At 41.9% G+C, this 24,578-nt stretch overlaps 1 protein-coding gene across 2 annotated transcripts in view; it reads left to right on the forward strand.

The window, feature by feature from the left end:
• The window catches only part of NCOA6 (nuclear receptor coactivator 6), a 37,736-nt gene that overhangs the window by 6,005 nt on the left and 7,153 nt on the right, over positions 1 to 24,578 (forward strand). For both annotated transcript variants that reach the window (XM_021417095.1, XM_021417094.1), the window contains exons 4-12: positions 2,180 to 2,335; positions 2,930 to 3,052; positions 4,328 to 4,456; positions 5,469 to 6,284; positions 9,103 to 9,249; positions 10,192 to 11,311; positions 14,906 to 15,027; positions 15,845 to 18,802; positions 23,347 to 23,415. In XM_021417095.1, the coding sequence (XP_021272770.1) occupies positions 2,180 to 2,335; positions 2,930 to 3,052; positions 4,328 to 4,456; positions 5,469 to 6,284; positions 9,103 to 9,249; positions 10,192 to 11,311; positions 14,906 to 15,027; positions 15,845 to 18,802; positions 23,347 to 23,415 (5,640 nt within the window). The remainder of the gene's footprint in view (positions 1 to 2,179; positions 2,336 to 2,929; positions 3,053 to 4,327; positions 4,457 to 5,468; positions 6,285 to 9,102; positions 9,250 to 10,191; positions 11,312 to 14,905; positions 15,028 to 15,844; positions 18,803 to 23,346; positions 23,416 to 24,578) is intronic.

Consider the following 24,578-nt stretch of genomic DNA (forward strand, 5'->3'; position numbering starts at 1 on the left):
GTCAAGCAGGACCTGCCCTTCACAAACCCATGCTGGCTGGGCCTGATCCCCTGGTTGTCCTGCAAATGCCACGTGATCTCCCTCAGGACAATCTGCTCCATAACCTTCCCCGGCACCAAGGTCAGGCTGACAGGCCTGTAGTTCCCCGGATCCTCCTTACGACCCTTCTTGGAGATGGGAGTCACATTGGCAAGTCTCCAGTCTTCTGGGACCTCTCCAGTTGACCAGGAACGCCGATAGATGATGGAAAGCGGCTTGGCTATCTGTTCCGCCAACTGCCTCAGTACTCTCGGGTGGATCTCATCCGGCCCCATGGACTTGTGGCACTTCAGGTGGAGTAGTAGGTCTCTGACTGTTTCCTCCTGAATCATGGGGGGTTTATTTTGCTCCCCATCTGAGACTTCCAGGTCAGAGAGTAGAGTGCTCTGAGGACAGCTGGTCTGGCTTTTAAAGACAGACATAAAAAAGGCATTGAGAACCTCAGCCTTTTCATTGTCCTCAGTGGCCACATTCCCAGCTGCGTCCAGTAAAGAATGGAGATAATGATGATGATAAACAAGCCAAATTTCTGAGTCACTTTGTTCTTGGCTTTCCATTTTTTCTAGTCGTAGTCAGTTGGGGCTGGTGGCTGCAGTTGTTGGGGTCCTTGTCTCTTGGGGGACATTAGAAAGCTGTGATAAGGTAAATATATTGAAGAAGAAATCCCACTGGTTTGAGCTGTATCCTGTAGGTAGTTGAAGCAGTTGTGGCTAACGCTGGTGTAACTGATGCAGTGCTTTGATTGGGAGCAAATTCAATCTATGTCTGCCTGGAGTTGCCTTTGTTACGTGGAGGCATCTGTACACTGCATTTGTTATAAATATTAATGGCAGGATTAATGAACGTGATTCAAGCTTCAGCTGAGAAAGGAGAAAAGTTCTTAAAATTTATGTGTTTGAAGTGATCAATGTGGTGAGTTATTTAAGCTGATTCAGAGCAAAAACAGGATATTCAGAATGTCAAGTTAGTGAATCATATTGGCTTAGACTTGACAGATGTGATGTTTGAAAAATGAGAGCTCAGATACTAACATGTAGAAGTACTGAAACTGATGATGCATTTTTTATATGTAAAGTGTTGGAACGCTGGTAAGATTCAATATAGGACCACTCAAACCCGTATCAAAGAAGGTTTTAAACTTCTCCTGTCACCTGTCCTGCTAAAGATGTGTTTGGTGGAAAGAGAATGAACTGAATACCGCCGTTACTACAGCAGCAGAAGGATCTTGGTGAACTAGTTAGAACAAGATAGGGATGAGCTACTGGCACTCTTAAATGACATATTCTTAGGGAACAGAAAGCAAATTTCCAGCCGATCTGCTGTTACCATGGAAGATCCAGCTGACTGCAGGTTAGGCGAATGTTTACTGTTTTTCCTTGTCAAAAAGCTTGATGTTGGAAGCTTGTAAATCTGTATTAGGAATCTAGCCTTTAGTTACCCTAAACAGCATTTTGTAGGAATGTTTTAACTGCATACCACTTGAAATACGTATTTTTAGCATCACTGGCTTATTGTTTTGCCTGTTCCTACCTGTTACTTTTAAAACAATTGCTTTGCGTAGAAGCACTCATACATAGAACAGGCTTACAGAAAATCTGCAGCTAAATATTTAGTACAACTTCAATGTGATTTCTGCAGCAGTTTGAGCATCCCTGTTCAGAATCACTGAATAGTATGGTAGGAATGAACGAAATACCACTAAGATTTTGTTGGCACTGGCCTACCAAAAACATTTCACAAACGTCTTGCAGAGTGAATGCGAGGGTTTCACTGTTGTATTCAGATTTTTCACACTTCTTGTATACTAACAGTTTTATTAAATTCGTTTCAGTACATGTTCTGTCTTTCCAAAATAGTTTATTCACAGGATATTTCATTTTTCAAGTGATATTATTGAGTGTTTGTGTTGTCTGTTTTCTTAGTTATAACTTGAAAAGTTTTCATTCTGCTTATTTTTGGGAAGTACTGCAGTGGTCACGTTTGTGCTGGAGAACTCTCCTGTATCTGAGAGTAGCCATGGGTCATTTTCAGTGCCAAATTACTGTTTCGGGTGTTTTCAGCTGTGCTTTTTTACCAAGTTACTTCACCATACTTGTTTCAAAATTGACTTTGCAGTAACTCTGGCCTTTTCTCTTTTAAGAATCCAACAAGTTAAAGCTGCAGAAAATAGAGCCTTGGAACAGCGTACGTGTCACCTTTAACATACCCCGTGAAGCAGCAGAGCGGCTGCGCATTCTGGCTCAGAATAATAACCAACAGCTTCGTGATTTGGGGATTCTCTCAGTTCAGATTGAAGGTATTTCACACTTAATTTGTTTTCCTGGGCATTATAATGAATACACACTAAAATTTTAAGTATGCTCATCAGGTGGTTTTGTGTGCTTGGTTAACGTTATGAACCTTGTAATTCAGCAATTTGGAGAATAATTTCAATGAAAATGGAGCATAAGGCTTTTATTCTTCAAAGAGTAGGTATAGTAATAATAAAAACAATATCTGAAAATTCTCTAAGCACCAGAAAACCTGCTGAAGAATGGTTTTGTGAGTTTTACGAGTAAAATGTGCCCTGTTTTCCTTCCTGATTGGTTCCTATGAGACTTTTTTAAAACCAAGTTTTCAGTGGCATTCTCGACTGAAATATCCATCCTGGATAGTTGTTCAAGAGCACACTGAGGATGAAATTGAAGGCACTTAATGCTTGCCATGATGTTGTTTTCTTCTTAAAATTGAAACATGAAAATAAGGGTATCCTTCATAACTTATAAAGTGCATATTATAGGTAAAGTTTGTTTTCCCTTCCTTGACATCTTTTAAATGTTTCTTTGAACGTGTCTGTATTCTGCTTTGCTGTATGTCGTTCAATTACCCCCACCTTCTGTGTTACTTTTAGGGGAAGGTGCTATCAATTTAGCTTTAACTCAAAATAGAAGTCAAGATGTCCGAATCAATGGGCCCCTGGGAGCAAACAACTCAGTACGAATGGAAACTGGATTTCCCATGCAAGGGGGACAAGGTAAATTGCTTTTTAAAGAAATGGTTTAGACTTACAAAGCTTGGATTTCATTAAATGTGTCATGACATTTCACTGATCTTAGCAGTTATTGTTCGAAGAATAATAGTTGCCTTTAAATTAGTGTGTGTTCTTGTTTCTGTACTGTCTAATCCCATGGCATGTAAATCATTGGCTGTGTTTTCTGTATTAACATTTTTGTGATTTGGGTGGGACATGTTTTTTGCCATTTTGAGTCATTTTTTTATTAGAGGCTGTAAAATCACTTTAGTCTTGTAGAGTGACTTCACTTTAAAATGTGCAGAAATTATGACACACTATTCTGTTTTAATGGGTATTAGCATAAGCCTTTATTCAGCGCAGAAAAGTAAGCTACTGGAGATGAAATCTGTTATGATGAAGTGAAGGACAGTGCACTGTCATTATTATTAGTCTCTTTATCTGTGGATAATCTTCTGAGTTCTGATCATAGAGAATTAGATTTCTTGGAGAAGCATAGTTTATTGAATGGTATGTTTGTATGTGCACAGTAAGTAATTTTTCATTATAAAAGTGAAATTTTATTAAAAGTTGAAGCCATATATAACTTATTTTAATAGCTGAATCAAAAGGCAAGATAAACTAAGTAGTATCTTAGTAAATGGGACTTCATGCAATTAAAAGACTGGGATTGACAGCTAACTAAAGGTACATTTGTGGCTGTTGATGGGAATGAATGGAAAGATTTTACCTATGTAGAAACTTGATTAAACAAGAGTAAAATTGTAAGTGGGGGTGTGAAGCAAAGAGCAGCAAAGTTTTACTTGGAAAGCTTATCTTCCCTGTGATAATCACGAGGTTCCTTTCCTGCCTGCAGGTCAACAATACAAATATAACAATTTAACCATCAGGTCAGCAATATAAACCATTTTACAAAATAGCAGCCTTCATAAAAGAGAACAGTTTTACTTTCTTACAATGCGTAACTTTGATACAGTCTTGTCACTTGGTGCCAAGTCTGGCAGGAGAGGAAAGCTTCAAGTAGTTGGTGAGCAAGCAGATTCTTTCTATAGCCTTTCAAAGGTTTGGTGTTAAAGGCTCTGCTTTAGTATGACCTTAACTTGCTTGTTTTATTCCAGAGTCTAAGCTTTGAGGCAGAGATCTGTGTCCTCAAGTTATTTTAGGGGAACAATATGTAAAGTCTGAATGCTTTTTTTTCTTTTTTTACCATTTTTCTATGTAAAAATTGCAGCACTTGGTAATATGCTGGGGTTTTTTTTTGTTTGTTTGTTTTTTAAGGTTTAATAAGAATGAGCAATGCTGCAGCCGTTATGATGTCCCAGAGTGGAAATGTGCCGTCCTCTATGGTGGCAGGTGGTGCTAGTACAGAGCTGCAGCCAAGAACACCCCGACCTTCCTCTCAGCCAGGTGGTAAAAATCACTTAGAGCACAGGTCTTTACCTAGAAATGTGAAACGTTTACCTGGAATTTTTTTCTTTGGCATGCAAGTTTGAGGCTGTATTTGTAAACAAACTCCAGAGTTTCCTGGAGCATTTCCCTTGCCTTTTCGGAGAGTTGCTCTTTCTGGAGAGCCCTCCTTGTCCTTGTTAATATGGTAACATTTGTCAGATAATATGGGTACCTGAAAAGTCACCAGGTTGCTTAATGTTTTCTTCAGATGTGTTGAGCAGTGGTAGTACCCTTTGCCAGTAACACTGTTAGGACAGAGCGTTGTCGTAAGGAAAGGAATGGTTGAATGAGTCAGGTGTTCCCAGTAGGAAGCAAATGCACTAGATTAAGGACAGGTCCTTTTAAAACAGGAGTAGATAGACTAGAAGCTTAAAATCTGGGGATCTTGGTGGGAAGGGCTTAACCATAAGTTGAGCTATTTTCTTCAAAATTATGGGACTGTAGAAAAAGAGAGGGAATTATTAGTTCTACTACCACAATTTTATGGAGGGAGTATTTACCAGGTTCCTTTAGATCTTTGCAGTATTTATTCTTACAGACAGCATTTTTTGTAAAAGTTTTAAGTATTCTAGGAATACTAGCTTATGATACTGTGTTAATTCCTTAGTTTGCTACTTTTTTAGCTGGTAGGAATAATACCAGTAAATGTTTGTGTTATTCTACCAGTAAGTGTGTAGAAGGCTTATGTTTGTAGAAACAAGTGCGATGCAGTTACCTGTTTTATTTTAGAGGTTATAAATTCATGAGACTTGACTTCTCAGGATTCCCAGACACTTTGAAAACTTTCTGAGTATTGTCTGTCCTGTCTATTGGAGGAATTGGAGCACTGGAGTGTGAAAATTTGTTAGACCTTAATTTCAGCAGAGTGAGCATATGCAAGCGAGCCATTTACCCTTCCTTGTTTTGTGGTGGTTTTTGTCTACAGTAGGTTATTTACTTTTATTTTAACTTTTCTTTGCTATTTTAATAGATACAATGGACCCACTTTTATCTGGGCTAAATATCCAGCAGCAAAATCATCCCTCTGGATCTTTAGCTCCGCAACTCCATTCAATGCAATCAGTTCCTGTAAACAGGCAAATGAACTCTGCCAACTTTCAGCAACTACAGCAACAAACACAGTTGCAGACACGTCCTCCCCAGCCACATCAACAGCCACAGCAGGGTATTCGACCTTCGTTTACTTCACCAGCACAGGTTCCAGTTCCCCCAGGCTGGAACCAGCTTCCTTCAGGAGCACTTCAGCCTCCTCCAACCCAGGGAGCACTGGGTACATTGACAGTAAACCAGGGTTGGAAAAAAGCCCCTTTACCTGGACAAATGCAGCAGCAACTTCAAGCAAGACCATCTCTAGCCACAGTACAAACTCCTACGCATCCTCCACCTCCATATCCTTTTGGAAGCCAGCAAGCTTCCCAGGCTCACTCAAACTTTCCCCAAATGAGCAATCCTGGCCAGTTTACTGCTCCTCAAATGAAAAGCCTTCAGGGAGGGCCCTCACGCGTTCCTACACCACTACAACAACCCCACCTGACCAACAAGTCTCCTGCTTCTTCTCCCTCCTCCTTCCAGCAGGGATCTCCTGCATCATCTCCAACAGTTAACCAGACGCAGCAGCAGATGGGACCAAGGCCTCCCCAAAGTAGCACGCTTCCCCAGGGATTTCAGCAGACTGTCAGTTCTCCTAGTCGTAATCCTATGGTGCAACAGGGGAACGTACCCCCCAACTTCATGGTGATGCAGCAGCAAAACCAAGGTCCACAAGGTTTACACACTGGCTTAGGAGGTAAGAAGTACTGAGATTGTCTTTTTACAATAAAAGAAAGAACATAAAATGGCTAGAACTAACTTTACTGTTCCTTTCGAAAAAATCCTGGCTGAGACAAAATGAAGACATAGGTTGTGTATGTCTAAGGTGAGTATGGGTAAATTAGCATCAGTGTTACTTCAGTCCTACTACTTAGCTGTGTCCTGACGTCCTGCTTTAATAACCTACAAGTGAACTCTTGGCCACTGCAGAAGGAAATTGTTGTATGTGGTTGCTGGTTATAACTCCCAGTCATCCTCTTGGCAGTTCTTCTGTTGCCTTACAGCAAGTTCAGAGTAGGCAAAGATTTTGTTTGTTTGTTTTGAAAGGGAGAGAGTTCAATAAAAACCAATGTTTTTTTTCCCCTTCAGCTTTGTCTGTCATCACTTACATTTTCTGCTGCAGAAATGAGGCATTATTTTGCATCTTCCCTTCTAAGCTGTGGATGTTTCCTCTTGACCCTGTCTTTATTTGTCATCAGTCTCTTCACTATAAAAGCACTGTAACTGCTATGCTATTGAACTCCCTGCTCTAAAATGAGAAAGTCACGGGATGTTTTAACTTCATCTTTGGTCATGTGGTTCTTAGTTTTCTCCTTGGACCTCCGAGCTCACATTTTTGCCTTACTACTCTCAGAAGGCTTCTCTAGCAATGACAGAATTTCGTTTATGAATCTTAAGATCTCTTTTGTGTTCTTGTTTTCCTTTTTCCCTTGTGCTTTTTATGATGCTGTGCCTGACTTGTAGCACTTCTCTTCATTTGTTTGTCTTTCTCCTGAATGGCTGCTCTCAGGTACCTGTGCACAGGCTCTTGCCCAGTTCTTTAAAATCTTTTCCTTCTGTGCTTTTAAAGTCTAGGCCATATTCTTTGTCTACGTACACACACAGTTCTGTATGTATTCTATTTTTCTGTGTTCTCACATTGTGAATCTGATACAGTTCAGATGAGCTGTAATGAATACCCATTCGTTGGCCTACTGAGATAGGCAGGTTTCTTGTGTCTTCACTGTTTGTGTCTTGGATCTCATTTGAATTTGTTTCGGTTTGATTCATCTGAATTGTCTCAGTTTTAGGGTTTTCCTCTTCCAGACTGTTCTTAGGGTCTGCCAGTGCCTTTTGCTTGCTACCTCCTTTCTTGTCTCCAGCTGCCAAATAAATGAGAAATGTCGCATTTCCTTACAGTTTCATCTCACCAGCTGTATGTCCTCAGTCAAGAATCATTATCTTCTAGGTAGTGTAACCCTGACCTCTACATAGCATAATCTCTGCATATTTATTGTGTAAACCTACTATAGACAAAATCCTACTTTTGCTTTGTTAAAAATATCAACCCAAATAAACTATCAAAATACATTATTTGGACTCACTCCAGGCCCTATTGCTAAAATCAGTAATCCTGCTATGAGCCATATCCTCAGATGTCTTAAAAAGACAGGATTCTGTTGATTTAAACAAAGCTATGGTGCTTTCTGCTTGCTGAGGTTTTTGCCTGGATTCTGTCCATGCTTAGTCCTTCCTGCAATTTATATGTTATTTAAGCCATGGTTAGGGATCTTTCCATTTTTAAGCCACTTTGCATTTAAAGGTTTAGTGTAAATGAATACATTCCAACACTTTCACCTGGTTTATTTTGCAAATCAGAATAGGCCAAATTTAACACTTTTCTCAATTCAAGCATTCCTACCTGGAGAATTTTCCTGAAAGTTTTGCAGAACTAGAGCTATAGTCCTGTGATGTGTTGTTTGAAATATTTGTTCCATGTTTACAGGTGCACCTTATGTTAGTCTTGTAAACTCAATTATCTTAAAGTATTAGTTGAAGACATGAGACCAGAGTAATTTACACAAGGGATACGGTAAAGCTATAACCATAGAAGGAGCCAAGGTTAACTTCTGGCTGTGGATAGTGGATCAGGGAAATACAGGAGCGTAGGGTTTCTAATGGGTCTGTGGCACTATATATTTGATGGTGAGTTAAAAGAAGTAGGTTTTTTAAAGGCATTTATGCTGCTGCTCATCTTGGTAGGAGCAATGCAGTTTTTGCTCTCTGTCCCAGGACAGCAGTGGTGTTCTGATATGTTCAAGTGTGGGCATTGTGCCAGGCAGAGATTTGACAGAATACTTGCAATAGGAATAGCAGGGTCACGTATATAAACTTGGGATTTGCTGAAGCCAAGTCTCTTTGCAGGTAGCCAAGCCCTGTTCTGTCTCATTACCTGAAAGATTCTTCAACTCAGCCCTCTGTAGGCCAAAAAGTCATTTTGAGTCTGTATGTACATAGACCAGCAGTGCGAAGAAGTGCTAAGAAGTGTGTACCTGGTGTGTTATGGCAGCAGGTCTTGTTGAGAGGAGAAAAACTGTCATAAAAATGCAAGATATTTGTATTTTCTTTCTTGGAGTAAGTTAAGGACCTGATGAGAGATGAGCTGCAATAGAGAGGAAAACAGCAAACGATGGTACTTCAAATTCTAGTTTCTAAAAACTCAGACTTCTCCCCTTTTCTGTGGGGTTAGTTTTCTACTTAAACTAGAAGCAGAATTACGTTTTCAGTGGAGTCATAGTGCTTTGTTAGGCAGAACTGTTGCACAGGTAAGAACTGTAAGTATGCTTTCAATGGGTTTCACATACTGGCAAAAATTTCTTTCTGCCTAAACCAGTAATGTGGCAGTACAGACTCAAAGGTATTCTTCCTACTGTAATCCAATTACAGACTTTCTCTTTTTTTTTTCTTTCCTTTTTTTTTTTTTCTTCTCTCTTCCTTCTTTCCCTACTTACTAATAAGAAAATTCTTGTGTTAAGGAATGCCCAAGCGCCTCCCTCCCGGGTTTCCTGCGGGCCAGGCTAACCAGAGCTTCATCCAAGGTCAGGTGCCTTCCACAGCACCAGGAACACCAGTGAACAGTGGAGCTCCGCAGCTACAAACCAGCCAAAACGTGCAGCACACAGGTCTGTTTAGCATGTGTTGTTCCTCAGTAGTTTTTTGTTGTGTAGAAAATGATTCTTTTACTTGCATAACACAATTATAAAGCATTACATTCTTACCAGTAATAGAGAATTGTAGCTAGCTTGGACTGAAAGTGCTAAGTGGTGTGCTATATGTATTGTTAAATGAGGAAAAGAAAAGGAAGAGGCTGCTCGTGGTTTTCAAACAACCCAAGTATTGTTACTTAGGACTGTCATTCTAGGATCCAGAAGTATCTCTTTGGAAGTTAAACAGAATTAGCAATGAGATTTGGAGGCTAGGGGTAATAAAGATACAGCATGAAAGGAACTTCTTGTCCTGAAAAAAAGGAAGGTGTTATCTTAGGAAAAAGAAAAAAAAGAAGCACCTTGTTATTTGAAAAGGTTATTAGTTTCTTTGAAAGCTTTGGAAACTTGCTTAAAGAGAGCCTTATAAAAAAGAAATCTGTAGTTCTCAAATATCTCAATTTAACAATTTGGTTATTAGCCTTTCATCTGGACTATGGATAATGTCACATCATCACTACTGTGTGTGTATTTATTTTTTACTCGTTATAAAATAACCTCAAGGTTTGAAGCTTCTTTTAGTGGGGAATTGTTAAGTTTGGTGCTATTGTGGAATATTTTTAGACTTATGTACAGATAATGACTGAAATGAAAATTGTGATGAGCCTTCTGCAGTGGGGTCCACATGTGAAGCACCGATGTAGGTGTTTGTTTTGAGAAGTGCCAGTATGATTTTCTGTTTTGATAACTAACATTTATCTGTGGCATCAAACATCATAGCACAGGACTGCAAATATGTCTGATATTCCAATTGATTAGAAAAAGGAGGAAAGTGAATTTGTAGTAGTTATTCAACATCAAATTTGAAAATTTTTTATCACTCCCGTCAGTTTCTAATTGACTTTTTTTTTTTTTTAAAAGGTGGCCAAGGATCTGGGCCTCCTCAAAATCAGATGCAAGCACCACATGGCCCACCAAATATGATGCAGACCAATTTAATGGGACTTCATGGAAACATGAACAACCAGCAGACTGGTTCTAGTGGAGTGCCACAAGTTAACATGGGCAACATACAGGGACAGCCTCAGCAAGGACCACAGTCTCAGCTTATGGGAATGCATCAGCAAATTGTATCCTCTCAAGGACAGATGGTAAATATTCAGGCTCAGGGATCGCTGAACCCTCAGAACCAGATGATACTTTCTCGAACTCAGCTCATGCCCCAAGGCCAAATGATGGTAACACCACAAAATCAAAATCTTGGTCCTTCACCCCAAAGGATGACCCCACCCAAACAGATGATTTCCCAGCAGGGACAACAGATGATGTCTACACACAATCAAATGATGGGACCTCAAGGTCAGGTCTTGTTACAGCCAAACTCAATGATGGAACAGATGATGACCACTCAAATGCAAGGAAATAAACAGCCTTTTAATACTCAAAACCAGTCCAGTGTTATGTCAGGGCCAGCTCAACTGATGAGAGGACCAACCCCAAACATGCAAGGAAACATGGTGCAGTTCACTGGGCAGATGATGGCTCAGCAAGGCCCTGTGAATGGTAACCCTTCTCAGGTGATGGGAATACAAGGGCAAGTTTTAAGACCTACTGGGCCTGGTCCCCATATGTCTCAGCAACTTGGGGATACTACTCCCACAACAAACAATGATGTGAACCTGACACAGATGCTACCTGACGTTCCCGTGCAGCAGTCAAACATGGTGCCTTCCCATATGCAAGCAATGCAAGGAAACAACAGCGCTTCGGGGAGTCATTTCTCTGGCCACGGGCTGCCGTTCAATTCCGGGTTTAGCGGAACGCCAAATGGGAATCAGATTTCCTGTGGACAAAATCCTGGTTTTCCTGTCAATAAAGATGTCACGCTCACAAGTCCGCTCTTGGTTAACCTTCTACAAAGCGACATATCGGCAGGACACTTTGGTGTGAACAACAAACCAAATAGTCAGAATGCCAGTAAGCCAAAAAAGAAGAAGCCTCCAAGGAAAAAGAAAACTAATCAACAACTGGAACAAACAAAGTAGGTTTAATATTGCACTGTTTTTTTAAGGGATATGGGAAAGCCCTGCAGGCAACCTGTCAGTATGTTTTCAGCAAGCGTGTGGTCAGAGAGCTGCACTATTTCATATGCTAGCAATTTCACTCATGTGATAGCTCCACGGCAAAGCTGCCACTGCAAAGTTCATTCAGGATAAAGAAGAATGTGCAAACATCCTAGTTAAGTAATACATCTGTTTAAAATAGCAATGTTTGCTGCATTTACTGGGTAAAAGAGAAGTTTTTTTTTTCAAAATGTCAGTGGATTCCTAGGGCCTTGGTATTGGAAGAGGAGGCTGCCATTCTCAAGCAGTCTGACAGTCACAGTCAAAGGTTGGGAAGCACTTTCAGAAGAATTGTAAACTTTTGTGTAACAATACGTTGTATAGATTTTTGGAGGGCATTGTTTTCTGGGGTACATGTGTGTCCTGATGTGTTTCTGCCTGGAATTGAGCTGGGCTTCTCTTAGTTGAAGCTGCAGCTAGGAGTCAGAGTGTGGTGCTGTCTGGGTGTGGGGATGACAAGCCCAAGCAATGCTGGCCTTCCTTGCCTAGAAGAGGTTAGGAGGAAAAGCCTTGAGGGGAATAGGACAATGAGATAATACTTAAGAGAAAATAAATCAACGTATCTGTATGGCGGAAATACGAGGTTATTGAATCTTTTCATTCCTCATTGACTGGCTTATTCTTTGTTGGCCAGGTGTCCTGTAAACCTTTGCTGTTGGCAGCGTACTAATACCAGCACAGATGGTAGACTACTGCTGCTGTGCCTTTATTCAGCTAAAACGATACAGACAGATACAGTATATCTGCAGTATATCTGTTTGCTATGTACCTAGCCTGTGGCTGCAGGAATCCACACGGTGAAACTTCTATGTCTTTTGTTTTTCCCAGTTTGCTTTGGAAAAGAATGGAGGAAGTTTGCAGAAATTTACAGCACCGGAATATCCAAATTTGCATTATCTATTACAAGCAATCTTTTGTGACAGTCCATAACTGCCTTAATCTCAGTGCTGCTATAAAATGCAGGAGCTGTTACTTGCATTTTGCAGATGTAGAAGTGCTGAATAGTGAAGGCGAGGCAAAGCATGCCAGATTAAGAAGCTCAGAAGAAGCGTCAAATACCTGCTATTTAACTGTCCGTGTATGCCATGGTATGGCCTGTCAGCTCAACATTGCTGCAAAACAGGCCTGGAGATTTCAAATTAAATAATCAGAAATTATGGCCTAAGAACCAAGCGGCCAAAATACGCATAGTCTGCAATTTTGGTGTGCCTTGGAATGAGCGTCATTCTGATTTCAAGAGTAAGACTCTTCAAAGAGACTTGAATAAAAAGCAAACAGATATTTGTCTGTTGTTTTCCTAAACTTTAAAGCCATTCAGGTATCTTTCGAACAATAACTATAGTGTGCTTTTCTTTGTGTCAGAAACGTTCATGTTGCATGGCACTACCAGCAACACTTTGTGTGGCAGCAGTGGGCACGGGTGATCATTGGCAGCAAAGCAAAATACATAGTCCTTGTGTCTTTATTAGTGTTCATTAAGGAAAAGCCTTGTTAAAGTTTTGTTTTCATTGCTCTTGCTGATGATCATGCTGCCTCAGCATGGCCTGGGAATATGAGTAAGTGGATAGGTAAAGTTCCTCTGGAGTCTCCCAGAAGACAGTTTGCTGTTATAAAGTTTGCACTGTTGACTTTGTAGCTTTATTTCTACGTGTCTTATGTCAGCATCTGCAGCTCTGTTTTTTTTGTTTGTTTGCTGGTGGGGTGCTTTTTTTTCTTCGTAGTCTTGTTTTTTTTTTTTTTTTCCTCTTCTGACATTCTCTTTGTACTCCGACTACAGGTCCATATCTGAGAGCTGTGGTCAGCAATGCACTGGTAGAGCTAAAGTTCCCTTAGAAAACTGCTAATCCATACTGTCCAGCTGGTTTGCCTTTGCACTGAGAGCAACAGGAGGGAAGAACAAACAAGGAATGTTTGTCCCTCTCACACAGACTCACCGTCTTGCTTGTTACGTGTATTCAGAATGTGGTAGGCTTCTTAGATACCCGGTGGTTGTTAAATGGGCTCAGTAAAGTTCAGCTGCATTTGAAATTCAGTTTGTTTAAATTTCCCAGAAACTGTAGCAGCAGTTGTTCCTACAGTAATTGCTGTTTCTGGTTGCTAGAGAACAAAACTCTAGTTCAGTTTAGCGAGGTTTTCTTTTGCAGCTTGCCTGATGGCTCCCATCTGGCAGGAGGTGTTTTGGAAGAATTGATTTTGCACAAAGACAGCTTTCTAGGTTAAGCCTGTTTGTGTCGTAATGCTCTGCAACTGCTTTTTATCTGACCCTTAACTGTAACGTTTGTAATCCCCATCCCCATTTTTAAGAAATCACAGAGACATGGAATATCCCAAGTTGGAAGGAACGCACACTCCTGGCTCCACGCAGCACCACCCAAACCCTGTGGCTGAGAGCGGTGTCCCAGTGCTCCCTGAGCTCCAGCACTGGGGCTGTGCCCACTGCCTTCTGGGGCAGAGCCTTTCCCCGACCCCCACCTGACCCTCCCCTGTTGACGAGTGAAAATTCGGGGACTTCCAAGTTGCTCCCTGCTTTCTGAATGCTGGATAGTTAATAGGATGTTGGGGCAGGTCTGGGTTTCTCGCTGCCAGCTGTCCAGATGCCAGAAGCTGGCTGTTACTGTCAGGTAAACCTTTATATAATTTAAATTCTTGTTTTGCTGAGAATTTCTTTTTCCTCGTAATTTCTGTAGAACTCTGCCTCTCCTTGCAGGCAGTGGACCTGTTTTGATGTCTTTAGTTTAAACAGAGAGCTTTTATTACATGGATCTCCCTACAGCTTTGGTATATTCATGAAACCGATAAGCCATTAAGGTCCTTTTACTCTTCATCCTCCTTCATCTTACATCCTCTGACCACATGTGTTAGCTGCGAGAGCGTGCTTGTTCTAAGCCTCCAAAAGCTGCTGTGATCCAGTGGTAGCATTGGGTGCTGAATCTTGGCAATTTTAAATTGTCCCCCAGGGTCTCCTGGAGCAGGATCCACGTCTCGCAGAGCTGTGTGCTCTGGCAGAGGGCCTTGAATGCCTGATGTGTCAGTACGTGTGTGCTGTGACATGGATAGAGGTCTGATACCCTGAGCTAGTCTCCCCTGGGAACGTGGTGCTGCCATTAAAGTTCAGTGCGTATACATACGATACTTATCTGTACAGATGGCACAGCAGTATTTGAGAGAAGCCTATTTAGATCCATTGGGAAACCTATTTATATATAAATTTGGAGTATCCGTCAGCATTCTCTTAGTTATAAAACTCAGATTCAAGGTAGAAAGAAAGGAAAGAAACAAATGCTTCAGGTGAGTAAAGCAAGGCAACTTGTCTCTTCAAGAGTAGTATTTAAGGCCCAGAAGTGACTGTCAGTAGTCCTGGGCTGCGTTCACATCTGCTGCGCTGTACCTTAGCCACTGATCTATTTCCATTAGTTATTTGCAGATCAGCCAGAAGGCTGGGGTGGTTGTGGAAGTGGAATCCAAACACTGATGTTATGGCTGTATCTAAACAGCAGTTATTTTTCTTTCAGCTCTTCAGAACCGCGTCCAGGTGGCCTGGAGGAGAGCGATCAGTCATCGACGTCTGGAGATCAAGGAATCAACTTAGACAACTCAGGCCCTAAACTTTCAGATTTTGGAAGCAGGCCACCAGGTAAATGTTAAATATTGTAGCTACTGTGGACCGTTTACTGATCTTTGTGACAGTACATTCTTGTAAGTCCAAGTCCAAGCTTTTTCTTCCCTCCTAGTACATAATTGATTCCTTTCTTTGTGCTCTTTGAATTAGCTCTGAATGAGTAGACAGCTGCGTCCTCGTGTATCACCCAATTGCAGGTATCGTGTTGAATACTGTAGAATTACTTAGCAGTATCACATTTGATAAAGATTTCTGTGCTTCTAGCAGTAGCACACAGACCGGTGTCTTAAAAACTGACCGTTAGCCAGTAGTTGATTTTCCAGAATTAAGAGATGGAGGTTACTGTTGAAATCATCCTTTATACATAAGAAGGATTATATGCCGCATGTGTTCCTTTTAGTGCTATTTTTGGCAAAGTGATACATTGATGCATGGTAGATTTTACTTTGTACAGTGGGAATGGTCAGATATGTAACAAGCTTTTAGGTTTGTTTTGAGGTAATTAATTTGTGAAAGTTTAACTCTGCATTTGAAAGCAGCAACAAGCCTGTAGACAGGTATAGGGACTTTTTGAGGTGTTGTGAATCCAGAGTAACAGCTAGTCACTGGTATGTTAGAGACCTCCAATTCAGTGTCACACAGGGCATTCTTAAATTCTTAAAAACACTTTAAGTAAAATCATTTCCCTTGTTTATAAAGCCTGTTTCATTAATGTGGCTGTTACAGAGGATAAACGGGCTCGCCTACCTACTCTTTCTATCTGATGCCATTTGTTACATAAATTCTGCTTTCTCTGATTTTTGTTTTTGATCATGTCTCTGTGTCCTCTTAGGTTATCCTTCTCAGCCAGTGGAACAAAGACCACTTCAGCAGATGCCACCTCAACTCATGCCACATACACAGCAGCCACAGCAGCAGCCACAGCTGCTGCCACAGCAAGCTCAGGCACCACCACAAACACCGCAGCAGCAGCAAATGATGATGATGCTTATGATGCAGCAGGATTCCAAATCAGTCAGACTTCCCGTACCACAAGGAGTTCATCCACCCCGTGGGCCTCTGAATGCAGATGCCCAACGAATGCCCATGCAGCAGGGCGGTAACATGTCGGTAATGGTCAATCTACAAGGTCCTGGATCTGTGCCTCTGTCTCCTGATAAACAGAGAATTTCCTTGCCAGGCAATCCTTCTCTGGGAAATAATGCAAGAAAAATGGTTTATCAAGATAATGTACAGAATCCTTCCAGCTCACCTCTGGGAGAGGTTTCATCAGTATCCTCCCTTCCAGAAGGAGGTGGAACTGAAGGCCCCCCAGCATCAGGAGCTCAGAATAATTTGACATCTCATTTAGTTGTTTCACAAAACCAATTAATGATGACGGGCGCCAAGCCTGGACCATCCCCACTTTCAACCACCCAAGGTGCAAGTCCTCAACAGCAATCTAATTCTCTACCTGGCTCTCTTGCACACCATTTTCCTAATGTTGCTACCCCATCACAAACTTCAAGGCCTAAAACCCCAAACAGAGCAAGCCCAAGGCCATACTATCCTCAGACTCCTAATAACCGTCCACCTAGCACAGAACCCTCAGAAATAAGCCTGTCTCCAGAGAGACTCAATGCTTCTATAGCTGGTCTTTTCCCTCCCCAAATTAATATTCCTTTACCTCCCAGGCCTAGTCTCAGCAGAGGATTTGATCAGCAGGGTCTTAATCCTACTACTTTGAAGGCCATTGGACAAGCCCCATCAAATCTCACAATTAACAATCAGTCTAGCTTTGCTGCTCCACAGTCACACAAATTGGAAGGTGTTGTTAATTCAGGAAAGCAAACCAATGCTGGAGGAACAAAGAGAGCAAGTCCAAGCAATAGTCGAAGGTCCAGTCCTGGATCCAGCAGGAAAACAACACCAAGTCCTGGCAGACAGAATTCAAAAGCAGCAAAATTATCCTTGGCTACTCCGCAGAATCCATCTCTCTTGCAGAATGTAGATATGCAAAGGAATATAATGGTTGGTCCCACTTCTTTGCCAACACCTGTTACTACAAGTTTTCAAAATAACAACATGCTAAGTAATCAGTCTCCTGCAGTTTCTGCACCTGCTATGACTGGCATTCCTGAAGACAATAAAGAGAGCCTCAGTGTTCCTCAAGATAATGAATGTCAAAGTGCACAAAGTGTCCAAGGTAACAAAGACCAGCCCAGCACTGAATTGAAAGGTATCTCTACTCCAGAAATAAAAATGTTGGTTCCAGAGGAGCAGTCAAAAAAAGATGGGCAGGCCTTAGACACGGGTAAGCTTCCAGTTTTGGAGGAAAGTAAAACCATGGTATCTCCAGCTATGAGGGAAGCACCAACTTCTTTAAGTCAACTTCTTGATAATTCTGGAGCTCCTAATGTAACCATTAAGCCCCCAGGGCTGACTGGTCTTGAAATGGCACCAGTAGTCACCACTGTGGAGGAGATAAAAAAGATAGCTGTCATTCCTCCACTGCAAGATACATCCTCTAGCAAAGAGCCATCTAATTCACTTAGTTTGCCTCAAAATAATGAGCCCTGTTCAAACCCAGGGCATCAGGAACTGGGAGAAATAAACGTTACGCAGAGTGTTCCTCCAGTAATGCAAAGGCCTGTCACTTCTTCTATTTCAGCTCCCTTACCACCCAACCAGATAACAGTTTTTGTAACTTCAAATCCTATTACATCTTCTGCTAATACATCAGCACCATTGCCATCTCACTTGCAACCTGCATTAGTGTCTACTGTTGTCACAATGCCTAACGTTGGAAACAAAGTTATGGTTTCTGAGGGACAGTCGGCAGCTCAGTCTAATGCACGGCCACAGTTTATTACACCTGTTTTTATAAACTCTTCCTCAATAATTCAGGTTATGAAGGGCTCTCAACCAAGTACGATTCCCACAGCCCCGATGACGTCTAACTCTAGTCTAATGCCTCAGTCAGTTGCAGTTGTAGGCCCTTTACATATACCACAGAACATCAAGTTCTCCTCTGCACCTGCTCCTCCTAGCACATCCTCTAGCAGCCCTGCTCCTAGCATTCCCACGAGCAGGCCACTTGTTCTTAATCCCTTGGCACCCCCTGTTCAGCTGCCTTCTGCTACAACTTCTTCAAATGTTCCTTCACATCTTCCTGCTCAGCCAGCAAAAGACTCAAGCCCTGAAGATGCTGCTTTTCAGAGCAGTGGGTCAAGTGACCAATGCCCTGTTACAGCCACACAGCCTGGGCCTGTGGTTTCACCTCTTCTTACCAGTAGTCCAGGACCCGGGAACAGACGAAGTCCTGTTTCTTCTAGTAAGGGAAAGGGAAAAGTAGACAAAATTGGCCAACTCTTGCTGACAAAAGCATGCAAGAAAGTCACCGGCTCCCTTGAGAAAGGGGAAGAGCAGTATGCCTTGGATGGAGAAGCAGAAGGTCAAGGGCTGGAAACATCAGTCCCGAGTAGCTTGGGAACAGAGCAATCACCAGCAGAGCTAGACAATAAAACTGTGACACCTCCAGCACCCAGTCTTACAAAACAGAGCACTTCTGGGCCTGGCAGTGTGGGTGTTAGCACTGCTGCTGTTTCTGCTTCTGTATCTCCAAGCTTATCAACAAGCACTCCTCCTACAAGTGCACTGTCAGCTGTAACCACTCCAGCAATCCTAGAGCTTGCACCTGCAACACCAAGCACTAATGGCAGTAACCATGGCAGCTTACCGGCTGAGCAGACTGGGGGTGGCTTGCTGGAGGATAAAACAGGAACGCATCAGGAACCGCTGCAAAATACAGGTAAGTCACTGCCACCCTTCTTAAATGGAAGCTGTGAAATTGCTTTCATAAACTTCCTTGATGTTTTTTTCTGTGAACATTATAAAATGCAGATACTGTAGGGTGACAGCTACTTTTTAATTGTAATAGGATAATATGTAGACTTGTATTTCACTAGGATCCATATTTCAGCTGTTCAGTCTGTTTTCATTTGCCTCTTATATGTGGTATTTGGTGTGAACATAACAGAGGAGTGACTTCACGTATCTTTTAGAAGAGGGAGAAAGATTGAATGTATCAACAATAACAATTGGATGCATCAGACATCTTTTAAACTGGTACATAATAGAATCATAGAATGGCTTGGTTTGGAAGGGACCTTAAAGATCATTGAGCTCCAAGCCCCCTGCCATAGGCTGGTTGCCACCCACCAGATCAGCCTGCCCAGGGCTCCATCCAGCATGGCCTTGAGCACCTCCAGGGATGGTGCATCCACAGTTTCTCTGGGCAGCAGTGCCAGGTCCTCACTGCCCTCTGGGTAAATAATTTTTTCCTAACATCTAACCTAAACTTCCTCTCTTTTAAAGCCACCCCCGCTTTGTCCTATTGCTATCAGACCATGTAAAAAGTTGCTCCCCTCAAGTACTGGAAGGCCACCATGAGGTCTCACTGGAGTCTTCTCTTTTCTAAGCTAAACAAGTCCAACTCCTTAACCTCTCTTCGTAGGAGAGGTGCTCCTGTGAAGAAGGAATCGTGTCCCTTCCTTCTGTGGTGTCATCTGCAAACTCATTGAGGGTACACTTGATCCTATCATCAGTGTCATTGATGAAGACGTTAAAGATCACTAGTCCCGAGATAGATCCCTGAGGGACACCCACTCATCACTGGCCTCTACCTGGACATAGAGCTATTGACCACAACCCTCTGGCTATGACCACCCAACCAATTCTTTATCCACCGAATTGTCTAGCCTTCAAATTCATATATCTCCAATTTAGAGATAAGGAGGTGGCATGGGACCATGTCAAAAGCCTTGCTGAAATCCAGGTAGGTGAGATCAGTTGCCCTTCCTTTGTCTGCTGATGTCGTCACTCCATCACGGAAGGCCACCAGATAGGTCAGACATAATATGCGCTTAATGAAGCTGTGCTAGCTGTCTCGGATTACCTACTCAGTTTGCATGTGCCTTAACATCTCTTTTAGGAAGATCCGCTTCATGATCTTCCCAGCCACAGACATGAGGCTCACCAGCCTGTAGTTCCCTGGGTCTTCTTTTCTCCCTTCCTTAAAAATGGTAGTGATGTTTTCCTTTTTCTAGTCACCAGGAACCTTGCCTGACAGCCATGGCTTTTCAAATATGATGGAGACAGACCTGGCAACTGCATCAGCCAGCTCCTTCAAAACCCTAAGATGCATGTTGTCTGGCCCCATAGACTTGTACACATTCAGCTTCATGAGGTGGTTTCAGATTTGCTCCAGTCTTACAGTGAGAGGGATTTTGCTCACCTGACCCATGCCTAGAAGTTCAGGGACACGAGAGGCATAGGAAGCCTGACTGGCAGTGAAGACTGAGGCCAAGAACTCCTTAAATACCTCAGCCTTCATATCTGAAGAAGCCAGTTCTCCCCTCTCATTTATCAGAAGGGGTATGTTCTCCTTTGCCTGTCTTTTAAGACCAGTGTATCTAAAGAATCCCTTCTTGTTATTTTTCACATCCCTCGCCAAGTTGAATTCCATCTATGCCTTAGCCTTCCTGATGCCATCTCTGCATATCCGGACAGTATCCCTATACTCTTCCCAGGCCACCCGTCCCTGCTTCCACTGTTTATACTTTTCCTTCTTTTCCTTCAGTTTGACCAGCTGCCCCCTTGCTTAGCCATGCTGTTTTCCTGCCTCCTCTGCCTAAATTCTTCTGCTGGAGGATGGAGAGTTCTTGTGCTCTCAGAAAGGTATCCTTAAAGTGCTACCAACTCTGTTCTATTCCTTTGTCCCTAAAGACAGTTTCCTATAGGATCTCTTCCAATAATTCTTTCAACAGCCTGAAGTTTGGGGTCCTGACTCAGCTCTTTGCTTGGCCCGTGTTCTTTGAGATCCTGAACTCAACCAAGGTATGCTAGCTACAGCCCAGGCTGCCTCCAGTCTGAGCCTCTTTAATGATTTCTTCTGCACTGGTGAGCCCTGGATCTAGTAGTGCTTCAGCACTGGTTGGTCTGTCCAATATCTGGACCAGGAAGTTATCCTCAACGCACTCCGGGAGTCTCCTGGATTGTTTGCAGCCCACTGTGCTGCTTTCCCAGCAGACATTTGGGAGGTTGAAATTCCCCCATTAGCATAAGAGCCTGCGAGTGCAATGGCTTTTGTAGCTGGAGTAAGAAGGCCTCATCCGCAGGCTCCATCTGATCGGGTGCCTGTAGTAGACCTGACCACCAGATGTCCTTTATTGGTCCAGTCCCATATTTTCACTCACTAGCTCAGTCCCATATTTTCACTCACCAGCTCTCAACCTGATTGTGACTGTTTCTTGGAGGCAGCTCTTTGCACTCTATCCACCTCTTAGCATAGAGGGCAACTCCCCCACCCCTCCTACGTTGTCTGTCCTTTCTAAAAAGCCTGTTGCCCTCATCGTAGTATTCCTGTTGTACCCAACATGTTTTCATGATAGCAATTAGGTGATAGTTTCCTAACTGTGCCACGGTTTCCATCCCCTCCTACTTATTTCCTATGCTGCATGCACTGGTGCAGAAGCACCTCAGCTGGGCTGTTGGCCTCGTTGCCTTCTTGGAGGAGCAAAAACCTCTGGGGCAAATCTGAGGCGTTCCCCCACGGCTTCCTAAAGTGACAGTGTTCTCTGACTCTTCTCTCTTCCTCAGTAATACATTCCCTACGCTCATCAAATCTAATTAAAGCTCTGGTAATGAGCTCTGCCAGCTTGCTGCACAGTACATTCTTTCCTCTCCTGGTCAGTTGCATAGATCTGCTTCCGTCTTCTCAGAGACCTTTTACATTTATAACTTACTTAAATATATAGATTTAATTGATATTGTGTATTAATCCTAATAATACAAGTTCCCTCTATGGGAACCTTAGCCTTCTAGAGAAATTGCTGAACTCTCGCAAAAAAAAAAATAATTAAAAAAAAAATTATGCACAGGGAAAAATAAAAAATGAAAAATGAAATCTCATTTCAGAGATACTCTTAGAAGTGCAATTATGAGTAAATTGTGTATATTAACAGAAAATCCCCTCATTTCTGGTGTGTTTCCTTTACAATCTTACTTTTAGCATTGACAGACTTTATTTATGACATCACTGCTAGTTCTTGATGCCATTTTAACCTGTTGGAAGTAATGTGGAAATAAGCTATCGCTCTTAAAGCAAGCTATTTGAATATCCATTGTGCTTTATATTGTCAATTTAGACATGAATTTTATCTTTTAGAAGATAAAACCATGGAAAATAGAATCCACATAAATCAGTGAAAACAAGAGCTTCGGTTTAAGCGTAAATTTTCCCTGTGGCTAGATGTGTGCCTTAGCTGTAAGCTACTAGAAGATGGAAATACTTCCTTTGAGCTTCACTGAAGGAATCGTGTTTTCTTAGGAGAAAAAGCTGTTGGCAAGAGTAGCAGTGATGTAAGTCTGTGCAGCAATCTCAAAGCAGGAAGCAGTGATAGCACTTCCCAAATGCTCTTGCTGCTTCTTGACTTAGTGTGTAAGAAAAAAGTAGTAAATGCATCTAACTTTAACATCACGAGTGGGGATGCATTTATTCTCAAGTCTGAAGCAAGCTGTGTTCCCATGCTGAAATACGCCAATTGCAAAGTGCATGTGTTTTCTTTAGATTTGTGACAGTGACGTAGGCATCTGAATGTAAATGTGTTTTTATAAATGGAATGAATATTGTGTGTCTAAATTGGAACCTTTGTGTCTCCGTGTTCTTGGTAAGTCCATTATCGCGCCCAAGGGAAGACTGGAAGGCATTTGCATAACAGGTATTGGTTTACTATCTTATTTTTGACAAGGCAACCTAAAAAAACATCAAGTCACGTCATCATATTGACTAAGGACGTCATGGGAGCCTCTGGGAGCACAGTTCGCACTTCTGCGCTTTAATTGAAGAGTGAGGGTACTGATTCATTAACAATGATGATGTTTTTCCTCAAGACTTCCGCTGAAATGAGCATGAAACTGGGAGAGATGCAAAACAAAGACCTCTTAACTCTTTCTTTAGTTTCTTGGTCTAGTGGCAAAACATTGCCTTTAAAAATACGCTTGATGATATTTAACTGCATCACTTGACGGGTTTGGGAAAACTTGCTTGGGGTAGGTTTGCTAGTGGGTTTTGTGTGTGAGCAGTTTTTGTTTCTCTGTTGTTTGTTTTTAAACAGAGGAGGTGTTTGTTGGGGGGGGAGAGTAGAATATGGATTAAAAAATTCTATCTGTAAATGTAAAAATGCAATAAATTGGAAGATGCCTTGTTTTGTAAAAGCAGCCCAGTTGCACAACAAAAAAAATCTTGTGACTCCCTTTGAAAATAATGTTTTTTCCCCTCCACTTCTATTCTAGCATCCTCTCAACATTTAACGCAGAAAAAAAGTTCAGTTGCCACATCAGAAAGTACTGTTCAAAGAACAGGTAAATTTTCCTTCGGAAAAGCAGAATTTAGGTGAACTAAGCTCATTATGTCTGTAAGTGAAAATGGTTAATCGTAAACACTTTGGTAATCATAAATAAGCATGCCAGTTTGGTGGGGTTTTTTTTTCATTATTATTATCATTATTTTTTATTTGGGGAATTGTTTTCCTTTATTAGATATGTAGTGCCTTAGAAGTCTCCAAAGCCTTGTTGGAGTGCCAGCAGGAGAATGAATAAAGCAAGTAAGAAATCACCAAGGTAGCTTTTAGATACTCAGTCACAGGCCTGAAGGACTGGATTTATAGTGATGCACTCAATGTGTTTGAGCTTTGAAGTTTTGTTAAGAGCAAATAGGAGTTTTTCTTTTGCATAGGACACTTCTGAAAATATTTCCCAAAGCAGTGCTGGGAGTATAGGTTTTAGAGTTCCAGTCCTTTCATTCATTTATTTATCTTTCCGTTCAAAGCTTTTAATGAACTCTCTGCATTGTTTCGAGGATGGAGCTGTGGCAGATCACAGAATCATAGAACGCTTTGGGTTGGAAGAGACCTTTAAGACCATCTAGTTCCAACCCAAAGATGACTTTTTGTTGTTGCCATATATTATCATATATATCAATACTGCAGCGTTTTATGAAAGTAATTCCCAAGATGAGTGAGGAAAGCAGAGAGATGGGGACTTGCACATGAGAAGTGCCACTTCCATCACTTTGCTGTATGTAGCATGATTAGAAGTAAAGCTTGAGGAAAGTAAAAATTGTACTCAATTGCTTTCATAAAGCTCCCTTTTCAAGGTGTGCACACACCCTGCCATGGTTCTATCTGTCTCCTTGCACCAGCAAACATGCAGTCACGTTGTGGAGTTCTGCTCAGGAAAAAAAGCACTGGTCTGACCGATTTTTGCTGTGGGTATTCTGCCTGCTCACATTTTGGGTTGGAAGAAAGAGCAACTTTTTCTTACTCATTCGATTTTTCTTACTGAGATGGGTTTTGGGGCACAGTAACATGTACTTTCACTGAAGAATCTCATGTTCCATAACAGGGCTAGGATTATTTTCTTACTCTTTTCATGGCTTTGTTCCTTATGCGCGTTTTAGCAGATGTGGAGCGCTGAATTGATCCTAAGGGCAAAGCAACTGTCACAGATACTAAAGGGTGAGGTGG

Source organism: Numida meleagris, chromosome 19 (genome assembly GCF_002078875.1).
Source record: "Numida meleagris isolate 19003 breed g44 Domestic line chromosome 19, NumMel1.0, whole genome shotgun sequence".
In the NCBI taxonomy this organism is placed as follows: Eukaryota; Metazoa; Chordata; class Aves; order Galliformes; family Numididae; genus Numida; species Numida meleagris.